This window comes from Arachis hypogaea, chromosome 11 (genome assembly GCF_003086295.3).
Source record: "Arachis hypogaea cultivar Tifrunner chromosome 11, arahy.Tifrunner.gnm2.J5K5, whole genome shotgun sequence".
In the NCBI taxonomy this organism is placed as follows: Eukaryota; Viridiplantae; Streptophyta; class Magnoliopsida; order Fabales; family Fabaceae; genus Arachis; species Arachis hypogaea.
Genome location: NC_092046.1, coordinates 19222403 through 19245319, shown reverse-complemented (window position 1 = coordinate 19245319; position 22917 = coordinate 19222403). Strand labels below are relative to the sequence as shown.

General features: G+C 34.1%; 3 protein-coding genes across 4 annotated transcripts; all 3 read right to left on the bottom strand.

Annotated features, from left to right (window-relative positions):
- Positions 1-8279: 8279 nt before the first annotated feature.
- LOC112720489 (uncharacterized) lies at positions 8280-14783 on the bottom strand. 2 transcript variants are annotated; one of them, XM_029290141.2, is made up of 8 exons: positions 14443-14783; positions 14092-14323; positions 12076-12162; positions 11431-11568; positions 10428-10588; positions 9760-9802; positions 9286-9318; positions 8280-8670 (listed from the first exon to the last, which is right to left on the bottom strand). In XM_029290141.2, exons 4-8 carry the CDS (start codon positions 11434-11436, stop codon positions 8629-8631), a joined length of 285 nt encoding a protein of 94 aa, XP_029145974.1. In that variant the 5' UTR covers positions 11437-11568; positions 12076-12162; positions 14092-14323; positions 14443-14783; the 3' UTR covers positions 8280-8628. The 2 variants fall into 2 exon arrangements, with proteins under 2 accessions (XP_029145974.1, XP_072064140.1); XM_072208039.1 differs by having other exon boundaries at positions 10428-11568; positions 14420-14780.
- A 690-nt stretch (positions 14784-15473) lies between these two features.
- On the bottom strand, positions 15474-15995 carry LOC140176054 (uncharacterized). The gene has a single exon (XM_072205908.1). The coding sequence runs from the start codon at positions 15993-15995 to the stop codon at positions 15474-15476; it is 522 nt and encodes a 173-aa protein (XP_072062009.1).
- A 482-nt stretch (positions 15996-16477) lies between these two features.
- LOC112721098 (uncharacterized) lies at positions 16478-22790 on the bottom strand. Its single transcript, XM_025772171.1, has 5 exons — positions 22513-22790; positions 20477-20707; positions 18659-18852; positions 17238-18542; positions 16478-17151 (listed from the first exon to the last, which is right to left on the bottom strand). The coding sequence occupies exons 1-5, from the start codon at positions 22788-22790 to the stop codon at positions 16478-16480; spliced, it is 2682 nt and encodes an 893-aa protein (XP_025627956.1).
- Between the last annotated feature and the right edge of the window lie 127 nt (positions 22791-22917).

Here is a 22917-nt window from a genome sequence, read left to right as displayed (position 1 = left end):
TTGATGCTGTTAATGCCAGTAAATTCAACGATAAATCCAATGGTATTCAACGTTTTTCTTGTAGTATTTTAGACATGGAAACAGTTTGGTAACCAAAAAGTTTCAGCCATAATTAGCCAAAACTTTCCATAATATACTTTATGGGGATACTCCCATAACGACGCGTAAAATGTCTTTTTGTAAAGACGCTTACGTGTCGCATTATTATTTGACGTATTAATGAATCGGTTATTTTTGAATTTCTTAGCAAATTAGAATAAAATCGATTTTTTTATAATAATAACAATAAATCCAATTTTTTTTAGGAATTTAATTATATTTTTAAATTTTTAGGGATTTAAATATTTGCAAAACAAAAAGTTAGGGATATATTTGTCTTTTTATCAAAAAATTTAAAGATATTCGATTTATATTGTGTAATTTGATCGGATCAAATTGGATCTAATAATTATAATGCAGATAATTGGATTTATTATTGTTACTATAATAAACCGATTTTGTTCTGATTTATTAAAAAATAAATTATTAACCGATTTAATAAAAATGTCTAATAATAACATAACACATATAAACGTCTTTAAAAAAAAGACATTTTTAGTGTCTTTATTAAAGTGGTCTCCATACTTTATTTACATCATTTAATAACAATTTTATTTTTTAACCCACTCTCTTATCATTCCACTTATCATATTCTTATCAACTCCATTTATTAACGATATTAATTATAATATCATATTTCTTATTATTAGACATTCTTGTAATCAATACTTAATATTCTCTTTTATAATTTGATTTTTATATTTAAGAATATAATAAAGATTAATAAAAATAATTAATAACGGTTATGATTTATCATTGTAATTAATTTTCTGTTTTTGTTAAGTCATTATCATCATTCAATGGAGAGATACAAAATCTAAAAGCTACCCTATATAATATGATTTTGTTTCCGTTAATTCAATTATTTTCATTCAAAATTCATAACTCTAATACCATTGCAAGCACAATTAGAATAGGTTAAAGAATTTTACAAGAGATCATCTTTATCATTACAAATAATATGTCATTTGAATTCTACCTTAATACGGTACCTATGGTAGAAAGTGCTGAAGAATTTGAGCAACAGATTGACTCACCCGACGAAGTTATTGTCAGCCAATCAATTTTCGAGAATATGAAAAACTACACTAGTTTTGATGAGGTATGGTAATAAACTGATTAATTTTTTGTATTTTTATGTGCATTTATAATTATATACTAACAAAGTTCATACACATAACATTCATACGTTTATATACATAACATCCATAATTACATGCAACTAACATCTAAAAATTAAATTCATGTTTATTAGATATTACATCCATACGCATATCATTTTTTTAGTTATTGCATAAGTAACTATAAAATTAACACAGATGTTTTTAAATTTGATCATAATTGAATTTAAAAAAACGTTAAATTCTTAAATTAATTTATTCAATTGATAAATTTACTCATAACATCCATAAATTCATATACATAACATCCATAATTTCATATTAATAACATCCATAATTTTGTACTCATGATATTTATAATTTCATCATATGATGTCTATAATTAATAAATTTTTGTAATTAATATTATCAAATTTTAAACTATACGTTTTGTTGTATTCTTCAAATTATCTCATATGTGTACTAATATGTTATGATTTTAATATTTTTATTTAATATTCGTATGTATGCTTATTATTGATTTTGATATGAAGCGTTTATAATTATTTTTAAAAATTTATTTTTTAATTTTTGTTTATATTTTATATTTTATATTTTATTTTTTATTTTTTAATAGTTTATATGTAAAATAAAAATTATATAGTAGAAGTTGTTAAAAAATTTTAATTTAACTTCTATAATTTTTGCAGAGAATTATTACATTTTAATGGATAATAATGTGAATGAGAGATGTTAGGAATTTGATTTGGGAGAAACTGAAATTAATTTTGGAAAGAACATTAATGACTCCAAACATACAGCAAAATGGTAGGTGATAAGGAGAATAAGTGATAAGGAGGTGTATATCACTTACTTATCAAGAGAATAAAAATTTTTACGTAATATTTCTATATTGTAATTATTCGGGTTAAGTTCGATTTTGGTCCCTAACGTAGGGGTCGAAAATTTGTTTCGTCCCTAACTTTTTTTTTACTACAAAATGGTCCCCAAAATCTCAGTTTGTTTTAAAATCGTCCTTTTTACCAATTTTATTTTTTTATTACCAAATTACCCCTCATTAAAAAATTATAAAATAAAATAAATATAAAATAAATAAAAAAAAGAAGAAAGAAAGGGATACGAGAAGGGGGTGGGGAGAGAAAGAAAGCAGAGGGCGCGAGAAAAAGGGGGGAGGAGTGGGGAGAGGGGAGGGAAGGGGGACCGCCGCACCACCGCACCGCACCACCACACCACCACCACCTTCTTCTTCTTCTTCTTCTACTCTCCTCGCCGCCGCCACCGGTCTTCATTACCGCCGCCGCTCTTCGCTGCCACCGCCGCTCTTTGCTGCCGCCGCCGCTCTGCTCCTCGAGCAAAGGGGGAAGGGAACGCGAAGGGAGAAGAGGGGGAGGGGGGTTTCGGGAAGAAGAGGGGAAAGGGGAAGGGTTCTCGCCGCCGCCACCGGTCTTCACGGACGCCGCCGCTCTTCGCTCGGCCGCCGGGGTCGTTGCTCCTCGCCGGTTTCTGGTTTCTTGTGGTTTCTTCTGGTTCTGCTGCTTCTGCATGCTTATGATTATCAATCTGGTTTCTGTGTTGTTGTTGTTCTTTTGATTCCATTATCCATTGAGTTCTAAGTTATGGGTTTTCATTTTTCTGATTTTGGGTTCTGAGTTTTGACGCTGACGATGATTTTGAGTTCTAGGTTGTTGTTCTTCTATTTTTTGTTGTTTTTATTGTTATTTGTTTGAGTTCAGATGATGATTTTTCTGAGTTCTGAGTTCATTGGTGTTGTTTCTGCTTCTGCTTCTGTTTTGCTTTTGTTTTTTATTCTGATTTTTGTTGTGGAATATTGCGTTTGTCTATTGATGATATGGGCTTTGGATATGTTGATGTTGCTGCAGTGTCATGCTATGTTGATTAGGTGAATTTCTGCTTCTGATTTGGCTTGAATTTGAAATTTTGATGATGCTTAGATCCATTGTTGTTCTTCTGCGTTTGTGCATCTGCTTCTGGTTAATGTTGAGGAAGAAGATGGGTGTTGATGAAGAAGAGGAGAGGAAGGGGTATTTTCGTCCGAATGACGATTTTAAAACAAACTAAAACTTTGGGGACCATTTTGTAAGTAAAAAAAAAGAGTTAGGGACGAAACAAATTTTCGACCCCTACGTTAGGGACCAAAATCAAACTTAACCCTAATTATTCTTTGGCTACCTAGCATCACTCTTTAGATTTGAACACTTATCTCCTACATTTATTATTTATTTATCTATCTTAAATTCATAAGTCTTTCTATTACATCTAAGATAACTGATTTAACCACTTTAAAAGGCATTTTACATTTTTCTAGACCTTAGAAGGTGTTTCCAAAAATTCGGTATCCGAAATTTTGTTCTAAAACGAACTTGAAAAAAACTAGTTATTCTCACTAACATATATCCGCGACATTTAAGCCCCAAGACGTGAAAAGCTTTTATGTTTTTATTTCAGAGCAAAAGGAATCAAAGATTGATTCGAATCCCCTTCTCGCGTGCTTCTTACATTTTCAATATTCTCTAAGAAATCTTTTCTAAATACTCAAAGACAAAGAACTAGGAATTCTTATGTCTCTTGTCTTCATTACTCACTCACCTAATAGCTAACTATCTCATTAACATAGCACTTCTCTTGTCCTCTTCACACAAGATCTTAGTCTAGGACAACAATTGTATGATCCAGCACCACCACAACCTATATCGCCTCCTGCACCAACAAATTCGTATAAAATTAAACATATAGCACATAAATACATAAAGCACAGCAAAACAATATAATTAGTGGTGGAGCTTCTCATAGGCAATAAGGGCTATCCCCCTTCCAAAACTTTTTATAAAAGAATTACTAGATTTATTTCAAAGAGTATAGTTAGCTTAGTTGGTTAAAATTTTAAACTGACAATTTAATAGCTTGTTTTCAATTTTCACTTCTTCCATTCACTCCAATTTTTTTTTTCTTTCATTCAAATTTAATGTGTTTGGGCATTTGACTTCCTCTAAATATAATACACACCAAAACAATTGAAACAAATACATATGATATCTACTTATCTTAATAGCCGTGAGGTCATATGTCAATAACGTCTTCAAAATGAGCATTATCTATTACTGTATTAATGGAAAAATGTTTTTTCTAGCTCTAAAGTGAGCATTATGTGTCTTTGTTTTTAGAGTAAAATGACAATTAGATATTTAGAGATTTCGATCTTAAACTAATTAGTCCTTGAAAAAAATACAAATTAAGTGCTTCACGATAATAAATGGTGGACATATATATCCTTCCATCAATGAATAGTACGAAACGAAATGAAATTGTCTATATATTTCATTATCTACAATGGTGTATATTCCATTATTGCTATGTGAGTATAGAAACAATATAATTTTAGATAGTAAAATATTTATTATCTTTTGAGTTTTTAACTTTTTATATAATATTTATTAACTACTCTCTATTTATCACGAATCCTACTAAAAATTGTTAACTGTATGACAATATTTCATAAATAAACACGCCATAGTACGTAATAATACATATAAATAATTAAATACTACTGTTAAATTTTATGTGATCAATTAATAAGAAGACATCACGTATTCACTGTTTATTATCATAAAAGACCAAATTAATATTTTTTTTAGAAACTAATTACTCCAAATTTAACATCTTGAGAGACCTAATTGTATATTTATTCTTGTTTTTTATTGAGACTATATTCATCATCGTTTGCTAATGAGAAAGAAACCACCAATCTTTACCATAGGCGGGATAAAATTGTTAGGACCACAAGTATCTCAAATTGAGTTTTAATAATTAATATTTGGTCAAGTGTGTAATGGATTAATTTTTTTGGAAGAATTTCACCATATTAAATCTGCATCGTCAAAATATTAATTTAAAAATATGAATAGATAAGATTTTTTATGTGACATCTGCTTACAATGGAGAGCATCTTGAGTGTGTACCAAATTTTGTGTTCCACGAGGTATGATTGGAAGAAGATTACACCCTGTTGCTCCTTGGCACATGCTTCCCTTGTTGGTGGCTTGGTGGCTGGTTTCTTGGATGGTTTACCTTTTGTTTTGGATTTTTTTTTTGTCATGATCTTTTGTTTTAGTTTGGCTAATTCTCTTATTGCACGGCTAATAGACCTTTTTTATGCATGGTTTTTCTTGTATTAATTTGAAGGTAATGAATGATTTTTCGGTGTATCATTTTTGTATGATTTTTTGTCAGCATTATTTTATGGGACTACAAACTGTGAAACTATAATTGTTAAATTTGACATCCTTTTTTATTTATTTTTGAATAATATTCAATCCGGTCATTGTTTATTTTTACGAAAGACAAAGTGATCCCTGTTTAAGAAAAATGACACCTCAACCCTCAATCTTTTTATTTTGGAATAATACGATCTCTCTGTTAAAAAATTTGTTAAATAATAACAAAAATTAGTTTTGTGGAGGGTTTTATTTGTATTTTGTGGGGGGTTTTAAACCTTCACAAACTATTAATAAATTTGTTTTTGAAAAATTCATTCACCAATGGTGGTTAAGTGAAGAAAAATCATTGATGAAAATGATACCGCAAAAAAAAAGTAATTGTAGTACAAATACCTTTTAAAGGAAAAAATAACATCAAATAAGAAATGAAAGAAAAGAACTTTAATATTGATAATATTGGTATTGGTGATGATGACGGTAAAGGAGATAATGGTGATGATAAAGCAATAAAAATAATAGAAGTAGGAGTGATAATAATGAGGATGAAGAAGGTAGTGGTAGTAATTGGTTAAATTGTTGAAAAAAATTTTGTGAAGGTTTAAAACCCTCACAAAACTAATTTTTGTTATTATTTAACGGTTTTTTTAATAGAGGAATCGTATTGTTCCAAAATAAAAAAGTTGAGGGTCAAAGTGTCCCTTTTTTATAAGAATTGCTTTGTCTTTCGTAAAAATGAATAAAAACCGGATTAAGTGTTTACTCTTTATTTTTTGGTTCATGGTTTGAGTTGAGAAATCTAATCCGCAAATAATAAATGGAACTAAACCTTACACATCTACTAACATAAAGTAGGAAAGAACCGTGCTACATTCTCTTTTTTCACAAAGTAGTATTTTGGTCTTCTATATTTAGGACAAATTTTAATTTGGTCTCTAATATTTTAAACACTATTTTCATTCCAAAAAATTTTAAATAGGTTCAATATAGTCTTATCATTCAATTTAACACTAATAGTTAACAAAATGAGTGATGTGGATGTTAATAATGTTACTAATTAAGTCATATCTTCTTCTATGTGTTAGAAAAATATAGCCAAACTTTTTTATAACATTTTTTCTCAATTTTTTTTGTACAAAATTTCAAATCCTAATAGTCGATCATGAACACTTCAAAATCAAAAGAAAAACTTTTATATTAGTGATCATTGGTGGATTGATATTACTTACGAAATCGAATGTTATTAATTATTCAATATGCGAATTGCTTGTGTCAAATTTAATGGTGGAACAACATTAAACCTGCTTAAATATTTTTTGGGATTGAAATAGGAGATTTGAAATTTTTTTTGGATTGAAGTATGACGTTTAAAAGGATTTGGCCCAAACGTTGAGGATCAAAATAATACTTAATCCCGTTAAACAAACTAAACAGTATTCTCATATAGAAAATAAGGGATAAGTATTGTTTTGATCCCTAACGTTGAGGGTTAGAATCGATACCGTCCCCAACGTAATTTCCGATTTAGAATCATCCTTAACATTTTTTTTTTCGTATTAAAATCGTCCTTTTAATTTTTTTGGATAAAAATACCCTCACCACTACCAGCACAATTACCTCCTCCACCACCACCAACACCAACACCAACACCAACACCAACACCACCACCACCACTACCACCACCACCAAACAACAGCAACAGCAACACCACCACCACCACCAAACAACAGCAACAACACCAAACAACACCAAACCAAGAAGCAGAAACAGAAAACAAGAAACAAAAAAGCAAAAAAGCAGAAGTAAGAAAACAGAAAGTAAGAAAGAAGAAGCAAGATGCAGAAGCAGAAAGCGATGCAGATGAGGCGGCGAGGCGGCGAGGCGGCGAGGCAGAGAGGCGGTGAGGCGTTGCCACCCAACCTTCGCCACTGCTCCCTTACCGGCGTCCCAACCCGTCACCACCCCCTGTCCGAACCCTAACCCAGCCAACCACCCCCGCGACCCTCTACCCTCTTCTCCCCCTCGCGTCTCCTCTTAGCATCAAACCACCATCGCAAACCAACCTCCCCATGGCCGAACCACTGACCCGTAGCCTCCACCATCGACGAGCCATGGCGACCCAACCCAACTCCGCCGCAGCGTCCAGGCCCCTCCCCTTCGTGCGAAGCCTTTTCCCCTTCCCCTTGCTCCATCGCTCCTCCCACTGTGCGCTGGGTTTCCTGACGGTGACAGCGGCTCCAAGCTTCGCCGCCGGCGCCGTCCCCCCTCCCCCTCCCCCTTCCCCTTTCTTATACCCTTTTCCTCCCCCCCCACCCCCCAACGCGTTTTCTCCCAACGCGTTTTCTTTTATTTTTTTTAAATTTTATAATTTTTTTATTAAAATAGGGGTAGTTTAGGAATAAATTAAAAAATTTTATTAGACAGGACGATTTTAAAATGAAATGCAACATTAAGGACAATTTTAAGTCAAAAATTACATCAGGGACGGTTTCGATTCTAACCCTCAACGTTAGGAACCAAAACAATACTTATTGTCGGCATTATCAAGTCAAATCCCCTATTCGATGTCTTCTTCCTCGCTCGGCGCCCATCCTCCATCGAATTCATCCTGCTCGCGATCATCCTGTCGCCATCGTCTCGTCGTCATTGTCTCAAAGGTCAGTGGCTTTGGTGTGCACCTGTTCTTCGATTTTCGTTTTATTCTCTGAATCTTTGTTCTGAAATCAACAAATTATTAAATGATTACAGGGTTTTGTGTTTTGTTGAAATCATTGAATGATTATTTGATTTTTGGGTTCTGGCTCTACTGTGCTGCTGCTGCTTTGTGTTTTTGTAAAATTTGTAGATGATTATTTGATGATTCAGCTCAGGGTTGTGTGTTTTGTGTTTTAGATTACATAGAAAAAACCAATTACTTGAAACACTTGCACACAAACATGCCCAGAAAAAACAACTGCAACATTGAACAAAGTGTTCTAATATTGAGCAGGATTGGCTAAGAAGTAACCCTCAATAGCCTTGAAGAGAGCTTCACCCTTGGCCTTACCCTTCTTCATGTCTTCCTCGTCAGGCTTCGCATCTCCTTTGGAGTGGAACTTCACACTCAGCTTTCCAATGGATCCTCTGTTGGGTCCTTCTACCAACAACACTGTAGTTGTATGCATAGTTAGCCTCATCTATTGCCTCCACTTTGTGCAATATAAACTTGCTTTCTCCATCTGCATGTATATCATTATTATCACAATTCACAACTATGATTATCTCATATATAGTACGTTTACTTAATTGAATAGTTACTGACCCTCGACAATGGTGATAGAATCCGCATCCTTTATATATATATATATATATATATATATATATACTAGTGTAAAACATATATATACTAGTGTAAAACCCGCACGTAGCGTGGGCCAAATATTGTTTCATTATAAAAATTTATTAGCACTTATCCATTAATATTAATAGTTGTTACTTTTAATTTAAAAAAGTTTTTATATATAAAACTCATTGTATAGTATAAGACTTTTTATTCATTCGATAAAACCAACACGAAAAATTTATTCACTCAATAAAACAATGGCCTTCACATTCATATCAGCATCTCAATAGAAATTACATGACTTGTTGCTTAACTGAAATTGATTAAAAATGAAATTATGAAAGTAATCCATTGCTTTTGGTATGTACATACATGAGTTATCTGTAGCCATCCGTTCATAGAAATAAAAAATGAAAGAGATGTCCTCAACTTTCTATTACTTTTTTCAATAACATATGCTATAAGATTATTGACAAAACTACCAAGCAAACAATAAAAAACCATTTCTCACCAGCAAGGCCATAGTCGTTGTCTTTGGTGTGACCTACAAACGCATATTATGAAACGAACATAAGCAATTCATACATATTAGTATATTACTATCTAAATAGCTAAACTTCAAAGTGATCATTTTGTAGTTCATGCCTTTAGGGCTAAATTCAGTTTAATCGGAATGATTCAACTTCAGATCAGTAATACTACTACTTAGTACACTGAAGCAATAAAACTCAAAACACTTAAAAGTAATAACACCAAAGAGCACAAAACTTTTCCAAAAAACCAAAAGTAAATAAACACTTCCATGATGAAGCAAGATAAGCAAAAAATATATTTCTAAGACCCATCACTACCAGAATGAGGAACGTAAGAAACTAGCTTATGTGCTAAGATCAAGCCCTAGCAATCAATCCCAAGCCCACTTCATTGTTTTAAATAAATCCCTAGCAATCAATTTATTGAAGATCAAGTTTAGGAACAGAGATACCTTAATGAAGTCAATTTCCTTAGCGTTGCTACGAAAGCACTGCCTACATCATAAAAGCAAGGACAATTGGTAAGTCAAAGCAACATCCCTCACTTTTCTATCACCACATTTCTTGCAAAATGCAAAAATGTTTATAGCTTAATCCAATTATGTAGAACATAGAAAAGATAGAGAGAATGGTGCCTAGTAACCATAGATTCTTAAAAAGAATGGTATATTTACATGTAAAAGCATATATAAGCTATGTTTGAATCGATAGGAAGTAGGGGAATGAAATGAAATAGAACAGGATGAATGGAAGGAAACAGGGTGAAATGATATAATTATTTGTATGGAGAAATAATATTTATAATTACATTTTATCATATTTTCTTCCATAATTAGAGGTAAGAAAAGTGAGGGATAAGTTATCTTTATATAATGTTGTGATCCTAATTGTCAAATATTTTAATTACACATAGTTATCTTTATTTTAACTATTAGCAAAACAATATGGAAACTAAATTGAAGCCCTAAATAGAAAATGCTTAAAAGGAAGATCAGCTAGCATGTGAGATAATTCTACTAAACACAAACAGAATAGCTGCAATGCATATTTGTTTATTTATTTATCCTAACAATATAGATACAAAAATACTAAGATTCGAATAAAGAGAAAGAACACCTACTCAAGGAGCATGTTGCAGGTACTGACACCAATTGCGGTTGCAAGATGCCATGCAGTATGAATGTATAAATTGTCAGCTACGAAGAGCATTCCACCCACTATTGATGATATCTTATGCACCCTATTAGCCATCGTCAAATCTGCCCTTTTTGCAAATGCAACCTAAATCAACATTGTAGTTTTTCTCATAAAAATAGACATGCTTAAATATAAATTTTAGCTCACTTTTAAATAACTAAAATAGTTATTTTGTCAGCCTTATTATCTAAATACAACAACAATCATAGCATTAAAAAGGATAAGGATCGCCATATGAACAAAATGAAATTTCAAAAAACAATTTAGGTTATGTTCATTGTTCAATTTAAGTATGGCATATAAATCCATCAATCAATAAATCCAAGGTTATGTTAGTTATCAACATTTATCTGATCAAATTGAACTTCAATTAAGTGTTTTGTTAACTTCAATCCATCACTAACTTATTAACACCTGTAAATACTATACATAACTCCTAATAGAAATACAACCTTATAAAAGAAAAGGGTCTCAAAAATTTAGGCAAGTGAACTACTTAAAAGTAAATTACACAAACTAATAATTTTCTAGCACCATATAACATATTTTCACACTCCCGAGGCAACAAAGGATAGGCCAGAGGAATTAAATCACAATCATTTCCATGATAGAAACATTTGAGTAAGCAGCAAAATAAGATGTAGGTTTTTCTTTAAACAATTTAACTTTAAAGCAGTATAAATATTCTTTATTTAGGGTTTCGAGTTTAGCGTGATTTGTCTCAAGACATAAAAAAATAATTAAAAATCTTAATTTATCCTCTTAATTTTTAAATAAAAAGATTTTTAAATATTTTTACTTGTAGAAGAGAGAGATAATTAAAAAGATGAATTAAGACTCTCAATTATTATTCAAGATATCATTATCAATATCTCTGTCTAAATTGAAGTCTGTAAATCAAAAGAAGTAACTTTTCATATAATTACCACCATCTTCCATTGAATGATGTGTTTTCAAAATGGTGAAGGCCAGGCTCCATATGCATATATGACAACATTTCATTGTTAATTTCCATAGTTTAGGCAACACCTCATTAGCTCCGACAGCCATGTGCTTTGTCAATTCTAGGAAATTAAAAGCACACCCTCTACATTAAATCACAATCATGTTCCAAATTTTCATGATTACCCACTTCCATGATACAAATATTTGAATAAGCAGACAAATAAGATATAGCTTTAAAGCAGTATAAAATACAGATGTAACTTTTTCTTTAAACAAATTAGAGGATCACAATTATAGAATTGGACAGGTTGCTTTCTTCTACAGTCTATTAATTTTATATTTTAAGGAGTCTCTACTACAATTGTATCATATTGCAATTGTGGTTTGCAATAGCTTGTAATGGATTTCATCAAATCAATTTTAAGTAACAAATTTTTATTGCAACGAACACAATTACAATCTCCTACTCCAATTTAAAACCTTTTGCCCAAATGATGATATATAGCTCAAGATCAAATAATTTGAATTTACAAAAGAAATATGATCCTCTTCTATAAAATATATAATATATAATAATAAATTAAAAATGTGAAACTTTGTATGTATTTAATCACATGGCCATATACCTTGGATCTTTCCTTCCGAGAGCATGGGGCATACCACTTTATGAGCATCACTTTTTCTTATCGATTCATGAGAAGCACAAAGAGAACCTAATTAAAACAAAATTAAAAAAAAAATCAGAAAACACAGCAGCTATAAGTCACAGGTAAAACACCACATGATTTCATATATGCACAGTGATAAAAACAAATTCAAACCCCATCGGTATAAAATCGACATAAATAAATAAATGAAAACAAAGGCCAAGGCAAATTCATAAATCCTGCAATAAACAAAATACATTTATCATCATATATACCTACATGTAACGCTATGTAGAAGAAGATTATGGTGACATAAATATTCAAGGTAAGAAAATCAATTTTGTTTGACCACAAAAATACAGAAAAGTCTGCAACAATGTAAGATTCAGGTAGCTCCCTATACATCATAAATGAATAAAAGATAGTGGTATTTCAACCAAAGGGGTGTTAAGTTCATTCATCAAAGACATGATATGCAAAGCAAAAAGATCAGGCTGTTAAGTTCAGTTCAAAGTTCAAAATATATTCAAACGGAGATGCAACAACTATTCTTCGTTTCACCTACTCAATTATCTCTTCTGGTTTTGGAAGATCCTTTGTCCTACCAACCATATTTAAATTTTATTACAAATATAATATCAAGCATACAGCTATATCAGTTACGGTATCCCAATTTATCACTCAAAGAAAACTTCTTTAATACAAAATGATAAAATTCTATTAAGAAAGTATTTTCAGCCATTTAACTTACTTACAAACGAATCATTCTATACAAAAATGGGGAAAAGAAAGCTAGCTAATAAGCCAGCTACAATTATGAAATAATTATAGCAGACTACAAATTTTTTAAATGAATTTGATCAAACCTGTAGCACTATTCAAAAACAGGGGAGCAAGAAGGAGATCATTTGTCATGGGATATGTACTAAATGATTCACACCAATCATAATATTTACCAAATAGACCTCGTTCTGCATTATATTGCATGTATATTCTTATCTTGAATGTAGAACTATATATATGGGCAATATAATGCAGAACTGACAGTATCTCCCACATATGCGACAATTTTTATCAGCTTATGTGCATACATTTTTCCTTATGAGTGTCATTTCTTCTTTCTTATTTTTTTATTGGATCACAGTAAATAAACAATTATAATTAAACTAATATATAAACTCTGCAAAACTTTTTGATGAGGAAGGGACTGAAATTGGTCATAAAGAATATACCCGCAGTAAGACATTGATCTTAAGGGGATTTTTATGTAGTGTTCAAGCTTGAAATTACTGAGAAATGAAATGGCTTGAGACATGCTAATGTAGCCATAAGTTTTGAAGCAAACACTTTCAATTAGTTATATGAGACCAAAGACATCCCACCTTAAGACACTACCAATAAGAGAAGCCTTAAGACAAACTTCAAGTAACTATCTTCTACTTGCAATCACTGTCATTACTAAAAGAAAAATATATCTAAATCCCCAATTGCAACATGAAATGTCAACAACCCAAGCAATTTGAGATGATAATGAAAATTTTGGTTATAGTTTTAGCAAAACACATCACAGGCAAGCAAAACTGATTATAATCTTATATTTGTAAATATATGTTCACCAAAAACATGTCTTATTGGGGTGCTTTTTCCTGCTGCAACGATGTAAACAATTATCTAACCTGGGAACAATGTCTACAATAGAAAATATTCAAAAAAATATTGTCCTTCAAAGCCTAATGTAAGATATTTAAAAATTCAACTACCAAAATATTCTATATAAGTGCTTTGTATTATGAATTTGTATATAGAGTTTCAAGTAAACAATGGAATCCAAGTCTAAATTTACAAATGTCTAGGAGAAGACAAAAGAGTAGTACCTCATCCTGTTCATATTAAACAAAAAAGGCCAAAACACATAATCAGTAACCACAAAGAGATTTAGAGAATGCAATCATCACAAAACATTCAAATAAAACAAAGAGAACTAAAGATATATACCTCTACTCATCTTCAGAAAGTGGCTTCTTATTTGGTGGTGCAAGGTCTTGTCTAGTTCATTGATTTCACAGAGACACATTGATTTTGTGTGGCTATTCTAACTTAAAAGTAAATTACCTCTATAATACCGCCCACGATAGGATATCAAAGCTCACCGTTCTCTTCACCGGTGTCATCAACTTGCTGCTAGCTGCTCCTTCACCATTCACTTCTTTAAGTGTAGCACGCCATTCTGAAGATATTAACACGAAAATCCATATTCAATTTAAATTAGCGTTTTCAACCAATCAAACAATAAAATAAAGTATATCCAAGCGAGAGAACTAACCATCCTTGATTTGCAGCACTCACCAGCGAAGAAACGACGGCGACACCGTCCTGCAGAGGATGCAGCTCTGCGGATCCAACAGCGACGGTGGACTCCATCACCGCCGTCGCCTTGTTGCTCTTCTTTTCTCTGTCGATTTAGCTTCTGTGACCGTCGCTGTCGTCGCCACCTTCTTCTCCTTCTTCCGTCGTCCTTGCCTTATTCACCGTTGTTTTTCTTCTTCTCTGCGACATCGATCGTCTTTCTTCACTGTCGTTCTCTTCTTCTTCTGTCGTCTTTTCTTTCTTCAACCATCGTTTTCTTTGTTCGTCGACACCCTCTTCTCTGTGACCGTCGGTTTCTTTCTTTCTCTCTTTCCTTCTTTTCTTTCTTCACCGCTTAACTAACATATATATGAAAACAGCTGTAACAAAATCATTTTGAATTTCAATTTGAATCAAAATCCCGCCAATCGTTTTGTTCATATCAGATTTTTAATTACTTTATTAATATTAATTTTTGTTGTTTTGCCATTTGTCATGCAATAAAAAGTAACACTCGTCTATTATATAAAGCACCACTTGTTGAGCACCTAACCACCTACTACATTCTTATTATATATATATATATATATATATATATATATATATATATATATATTAGTTTTATCTCCCGTGCCAAGCACGGGCATTAAAATTATAATTGTAAATAAATATTATTCAATAAGAAAACGAATTAAATTATTTAAAAATAAACAATGCTTGCGGCTAGCAATGTTTATGATTGGCAGCATCAAATAATCATCAATGATGATTTAATGGTGGTGGATTGGTGTGAGATTTCATTAAATGACTCAACGTTCTCTACGGATTACATGCTAGCCAAAATTAAATAAAATTGCTAGCCTCCTAGACTTTTCCTTTAAAAATAATTGTTTGTATAGAGATGTATTATATAAATAATAATATTTAATATGTAATTAAGTAAGAGAAAAATGTTCTTTATTTATTCTTTAAGAGTTAGAAGAACTGCGTACCGAAAAGATTACAGAAGGAGCACATGAGAGGTAAACCGATCAAGGGAGAAAGTTAGGTAGCATCCCGGTAAAAACTTCTTTATAGACAACATTAATAGTATGATCTGAAACTTTGCCGTTAGAATCAACAGATAAAATCTTCAGTCCAGAATGCATGCTAACCCGAGAAAGCGCAACATAAAGCTGACCAAGAGTAAAAACAGGCCTCGGAAGATAGACGCCAACTGTTGACAGCGTTTGACCTTGGGACTTGTTTATGGTCATCGCAAAGCAAAGAGTAACTGGAAATTGACGTCGAGTAAACCTGATTGGTAATGTATCGTTATTGAGTGACATGTTCATCCTGTGAATAAATACAACATCACCAGTATTACGACCTGCTAAGATGACGCACTCAATGATATGGTCACCAAGACGTCTAACCTGCATGCGCGTACCATTGCATAGTCCATTGGATTGGTCAATATTGCGAAGAAGCATCACAGGAACACCGATTTTAAGAACTAACCAGTGTTGGGGAATTCCTGAACAATTTAGCGCATTCAATGACTCGGTGCTCATTGTATATAATTCAGATTCCAAGTGACCATCTTCACTAATTAGTGTATCAGAGCTCAAGTATACCCTCTCGTTGCCGGGATCAAAGACATCACATGATTGTTAACTTCAGGTACGACATCAAGTGTTGGTGCTAATATACTCCTACCCTTAAAATAATCCACGCTAGAAGAATAGAGTAAGATGTCAGGATAAACGAACAACACCAAATCATGCAGACAGGGAGACTTAACATTAAGCAGCAAGTTGTCGAGTATTCTAATCACTGATTCGCCATCGGTATTGTCTCCGATTAACCCGTCACCAACTTAAAGCAACCATGTAGCAAATTCCTTCAATTGTACACCGTGGATATCTCGTGAACCACGGGACAGTCTCATGTTTTCAGTTAACTGCAACACTTGGCAAGATTGCCACAGGTTCGAAGCATTAATACACGAATGAACGATCTCTTCCCGAGAACCACGAGGAATCACAGGCAATATCTAACGGAAATCACCTCCTAGAACAACAATTTTCCCACCAAATGGGGCATGAGGATTATATCCACGATCAAATCGAAGAACATCCTTAAGGCATTTGTCCAACGCTTCGAAGCAAAATTTATTTAACATAGGTGCCTCATCCCATATAACTAATTTTGCAGATGAAATAAGACGTGCGAGGGGTGTGCCTTGCCTTATATTACAAATAGAGTCCTGGTTAACACTGAGCGGAACCTTAAAGCGTGAATGAGCAGTTTGCCCATTAGGCAACAACAAAGCTGCAATGCCACTGGATACAACATTGAGGACAATATCACCCTTAGACCTTATCGAAGCAGACAGTGCATTCCATAGAAAGGTCTTACCAGTTCCACCATAACCACAGACAAAGAAAAAACCACCAGCGTCACAATGAACTGCATTTGCTATTGTGTCAAACGCAACGCGCTGGTCTCGATTCAACCGGGAAATCAAATCCACGGCGATACTTGCCAATTCTGTCATGTCGAAATTCAGCTCATTAGAAAAGATTGTGTCGGAAGGTTCAGGTAAACCAGCATAATCAGGAAACGACATGTCAGGAAATTCTTTCAGGCTCCGACCATTCGGCTGCAAGAGTTTTTCAATTTCGGCAAGCGTGATGGACTTAATCTCATGAACAGAACGCTGGAAACCTAAAAGCAAAAAAATGCAACGTAGTTACATAAGAAACAAACTGGACACGATGACGAAGGGAAAATAAAATAAATGCATAACAAACTGCAAGAGGTGGAGACGACTGGACGTTTTTGAATGGAGTGGTCTGAATTTATTGCGAAACAGTAACCAGATAGTAAAAGCAATCCGAAAAGTTTACCTAAGTTATGTCTTCCAGAAAGAAGCGAGTTGTCCACGCAATGTTGCCAACATTTCTCCCACACCATGTCAGGACGCACAATGTTGTTCGACATCAAAAGCATTGCAAACAACCTCCTGATATAATTCGGCAATGCCCACGCACTGGCTTCATTAAGTGAATCAATAAATTCCCTATCATCCTGCAATAACCCTAGGGCATAACAGGCCTCTTTGAATGTATCGTACACAATCCCACCAACGGAACGCACATCAGCAAATGTCTGGCACCCTTTTTGATAATTCAATAACATACGAAGGTAGTACTCCTTTCCATGCGAGTGAGGAATATGCGTGAGACGACCTATGACATTCCCTTGCTTTCGTGGCCTCCACATATACCCCTGCTTGTCCCAAACAAAAAATGACGGCATCTCTGCGTAAGTCAGTGTAGGGGCCAGATCAAAATTCTTGTTAGCCTTAAACCAACCAATAAACATACTATCCTTTGAGACCGCAGCGTCGATAACATTCTCAATAAGCTGGTGATCTTCGTACAAAACATTCTGTTCATTTGGAAGATGGAATGGAAGGCGGATGACGTTAGGCTCTTTGTACTGAATCTCAAACCCGAATAGCCGCCAGGATGCCTCACAAGCTGATATATACCGACAATCATAGTAGTTTTGGATTTCATCTACAGTGACATCAGAACCAGCTGAATCATGTGATCGGAAGAACGAAGCTGTGACACGATCATTACCTTTGTGGACATACTTGAACAAATACTTAATAGTAGACGTCTGGCAAGTATACTCAACATTTATGTGGCAGCCATACTTAAGGAGCAATGTTGCATTGTATGGGACAATAAACCTATTGTCGAGATTAACATTCCTCTTGGTTATTGAACGACTATTATCCGACCGTTTATACTTGGGAAAACCTGCACTGTCTATGGATGTTTTCTCACGGAAAGGCACTGGATAAAACTTGGAACACCTCCCATTAACCATACACGGGCTACTCATGTTCAAAACCCCACATGGTCCGTGAATCATGAATTTTTGGACTAAGCTGTACAGCTTAGGTTGTGTGTGTTCGTCGGGTATCTCAGCCGATATATGATGGTCAATATCCTCAGATGATCGAGGCTTCTCGGCTGGTTGAACAAACAATAAAATATGACAATGGGGAAGACCACGCTTTTGGAATTCAACTGTGTACACAACTGGAACAAAGAAAATGGGAAAAAGCAAAAAAATATGTTAGGGGGCAAGTCGACGTTGATGGAAAAATAACAAATGTGTTAGCGCGACATTGTAAAAAGTGAATGGGAAAACTCACTTCCTTTAGGCTTTCCGAATATGGACCCATCCTTTAAGTCTTTCAGCAAGACATCTAACTTGATCTTGAAAATCCTTGATATGATATCTGGCCTGTCACTTGGCTTTAATGAATAGGCCGCAACGCAATCTTTAATCTCGGTCCAATCTGGGTTACATGTGATAGTAATGAAATAGCTAGGGTATCCGGCATACCTGCAAATAGCAAATGCATCTTTACAATTGTTGTACATGTATCGGGATAAGATATATGGAATCCGAAGTCGTGGGCAGGTGTGTTATTTGGGCCACCCAGGCCCAGATACTGAAGGAGAGATTGGATTAGCTATACTAAAGGAAAGGATTGGCATAAATAAAAAATTGAAGAATTAATGGCTAAAGCAATCCCTGAGTGAGGTGGGTATGACAAATGTGATCACTATGAGTCTTTTCATGATAACAAATTGCGTAAGTTAAATTAAACACTTAAGCAAAAGGTAGTATGACCAATTAACTGAATAAAACGAGAGACCAAAGTTATTTAGATGTTAACAATGCTAGGAAACCAAAAAATTAAGCATCAATTGTTCATAATCAAAGCAACCAAGCGGTGTTCATTAAAAAACTTTGGGCCCCTTGAAGCACAGTAAATAGAATCCCAGCTAATGTGATGATCAGAGGGCTTATTAAATAACCCATTAGAGATATTTAGCATGTAATACAACGATAAATAATCATGATAATGACCAGCATATATAATATATAATATATTATAATATACAATATATAGTAAATAATATATGTTGACGGTTCAGAATTAATTACGGACAATATAGGGAGCACTTTATACGCAGGAATCAGACAAAGTTAAAAAATTTGAAGAAGAAAAAGTTCCCGCCTTTGGAGTATAGCGTGACGAAAATTAATAAGAAACAGGTACTCAATAAATGCAGATCATGAAATGAGATCAGTCAGCAACCAAGTAGTCCGAAGACTAAAAATAGAATTCATAATAACTTAGTTTAATTACACCTGACATAAGTATGACTAAAAGAAGATAAAGTATCATTAAATGTAATTCACAGTAAGTGTTGAAGCAAGTATGGAAAATGAAGTTCATTAACTCCAGGTAGGAATCTGTCTTGTCACGAGAGATTCACAGGGTTGAACAGGATGGATAGGAAAGAATAGAACAGACCTAAACTAATTAATTGCGTTGAATCACCAAGCATATTGAAATGGAAGCAAGATTAGATGAATGGGGAAGTCGGATGGATGTATCATACATGGAGAGATGCATGGGAACCAAGCAAAAAAGGTACGGGGACGTCATAGTCAAAAATGAGCGCTGTGACAGATTTCAAAAGCGTTGATGTATATGTAAATGTATTTGCAATGAAAATGCTGGGCTAACAGATAAGCATAGAAGTAAATAACAAATGAATAAATTTGGGAAACAAAAATTATTAGGAGCAAAAGAATATACTTGGCAGCCAAAAATAAATCGGAGGACGTGTAGAGGCATTGGTTGATTGCATCTACTCGGTTGTTAACCAGTTTAATGATCAGCACCAAATCTGAATAGCAAAAGTTACGTTGCCAATGTTAGCTTAGCGGGGGAATTCAGCAAATAGGAAGTCATGGCCTAATAAGCTAAATGTATTCAAGCTAAATCAGATTGTTAAATAGGTAAAGATATGCAACCTAAATCAGATTAGTAGGGATCATCAACAGTGCACCTTGATTTTGCCATGCATAAAGGAACATTTAGTTATTTAAAAGCATGATTGTATAAAATATCGACTGATCAGAACACAATCTCAGGAAGAATAAAACTGACATGTTGCAATAGGCAAGATTATGACGTGCACAAAAGTGAATAGATTGGTAGACTGGTACCTCATATGCCTCAGAAGCTTGGCGACAATAAACAGTTCTGCTACCTTCGAGCGAGTACAACTGATCCAGGAGTTCAAACACTTCACTGCATGGTTGATGAATAGAAGCCCAAACTATTCTTCGATCTCTTGCCAAAGCACACATTGCCTTAGTCCCAATTAAAAACAATGCACTGCAACAACAAGACATGTAAAACTTTATCCGGGCTAAGAAGATCTTTAAAAACTTAGAAGAGAAAATCAAAATAGAGAACACATGAATTCAGCACATACAACTCTTTTTCTTTTAGCGCATGCTATCATGTCTATAATTACCGTCCCTATGCAAGTTTGATCAACATTTAAAAAATATTGCCAAAATTCATATTGGGTTTGTTAAAAATCTGTTAAAATTTTTTAATTTTAAAAACGAATCAGGTTTTTTTTTTAAACTATGTTGTATATCTAAAATCTAAATCTTAAATCTTAATTTTTAATAGACAATAAAAAAGTGATAAATAAAAAAAATGGATCTTAATTTATATTGGTTCAATAAAAAGTGGTTTTTTTATGTTTTTCCCCCGGAATCAAAGTCACGGTGGATTTGTAGTTGTAAAATAAAGATATAACTACATACAGAGACTGAACTAATAAATCCATAGAAATCATTGTTGTGTTAGATGAGTTAGTTGACAAATGTCAATTTAACGATTCTTTAATATGTCATATGGCATATGTGGCTATTTAATCATCATTTCATATATATATATATAATGCATGATACGATGATGAAGAAAAGATAAAAATAAGCCTTTAATTATTAATTGCACCACCCTAATCTTTACTGCAAGAAAAGGATATCCTGTATTTAACTATTAGTGAGAATGAATAATATTTGATGGTATTATTATAACTATGATCATTATAGGCAAAAAACACAGTTGACTAATAACCTGCGCAGTGAGAAGGCCACAGTCAAGGAAAGCAGCGCCAGGAAAGCGTATATCCTCGAAGTTCATTAACTAAGCATTGCCGCACAAAAGCCGGAGCTGTAGCGCAAAAGAGGTAGCTCAAAAGTGGATGGTATTAACAGATGCGGTCAACGAAATTTGTCGGAATCAACAAATGGGATAGTCCGGCATTAGTTGAAACAAAAGATTTTTCCATGCATGATGTTGGAAATGCGATTTCTCGAACAACACAAACCGAGCATAGCATCAAAACCGTCGGAGGGGGTTAAATTTGTGAGAACAATGAAAAAAATAAAAAAAGAAAAAAGAAAATAACAATAGAAGGGATGAGTCAGGAATTACCGAGGTAAAATGCAAAATGAAAGTGTCCTGGCCACGGTGAGGAGCAAGAGCCACTATAACGGCGAAAAGAAGGACCGGCGGTACGATCACAGAGAGACATTGCTGTGCCAACCTGTTAGCCGTGAGCAACGGCCGAGGCAAGGGTTTCAAGCGGATACGAAATGAGGGGGGGTCGTTGCAGTAGGATTAGGTCATATCTTAAGTGTGGGCCAATGCTAACCCAAACCACAATTACAAATGCAATGGATTGGGCCCATGTGAGGAGAAAAGGCCGGTTATGCCTAAAAGAATCATGATGCATTTGGATTGAAATGGCGGGTTGAAAACGGCAGCCCAACGGAACAGGCGGGCTGTGACTAAGTTACGATATGTTGCAAAGAGAGGAAAAGTAACCGCAACACAAGGTACTTGGCCAAACCAACCATTATCATAACCACCAAATCCAGGTCTAGCATCACCAATAAACAATACCCAACACGTTACATGATAACCAGGGAATAAAAAGCGGGATTTATAAAAGATAAATAAAACATGAAACATTTATCAAGAGACATGGAGACAAAAGTTCTAAATCATATCAAACCCATCAGCCCCCGGAAAATGATGCATTAAACTCGGGGGCCAAAACTAAATACTACAATTGGCAAACCACCAACTTGTTCAGCAAGTGCATACAAAAAACTAACTGGATCAAGGAGGAAAACACATCGCGTAAAAGAACAACATGATAATCAGCAATAGTCAGACTTATATAGAAAACCCCATGCACCCCCTGATGTAAACAACTCCAGGCCATGTAATGCTTCCAATAAACTTCACAACTCCGTCGTTTCAGACCAATGGAGCAAAACTGGGCAACCGAAACAACCTCATCAAGCGATGCCGCAGCACCGTCGAACCCGCAGACACAGTGGCTGATCCCGAGGAGATCGCGGCCTATCTTCAGAGAGGGTGTTTCCGTCATGTTAGCGACACCAATAAAGAGATGTCGACCCCACGCCATTGCGCCAACATGGCTGAGGTTGATGGTCATGACATGCACTCCAAATCTCAAAGCGGACTACTCATACGTTACGAAATCCACATAATCA

Excerpts from the sequence above, each read along its gene's own strand:
- LOC112721098 (XM_025772171.1), bottom strand. The coding sequence starts at position 22,790 with ATGACGGAAACACCCTCTCTGAAGATAGGCCGCGATCTCCTCGGGATC. Across the intron at positions 18,543-18,658 it reads ATTCGGAAAGCCTAAAGGAA|TTGTGTACACAGTTGAATTC; the intron begins GTGAGTTTTCCC and ends TCTTTGTTCCAG. Across the intron at positions 17,152-17,237 it reads AGTCGTCTCCACCTCTTGCA|GTTTCCAGCGTTCTGTTCAT; the intron begins GTTTGTTATGCA and ends TTTTGCTTTTAG.
- LOC112720489 (XM_029290141.2), bottom strand. Across the intron at positions 9,803-10,427 it reads ACCTGCAACATGCTCCTTGA|GCAGTGCTTTCGTAGCAACG; the intron begins GTAGGTGTTCTT and ends TTTATGATGTAG. Across the intron at positions 8,671-9,285 it reads CAACGACTATGGCCTTGCTG|ATGGAGAAAGCAAGTTTATA; the intron begins GTGAGAAATGGT and ends ATATACATGCAG.
- LOC140176054 (XM_072205908.1), bottom strand. The coding sequence starts at position 15,995 with ATGAGCACCGAGTCATTGAATGCGCTAAATTGTTCAGGAATTCCCCAA.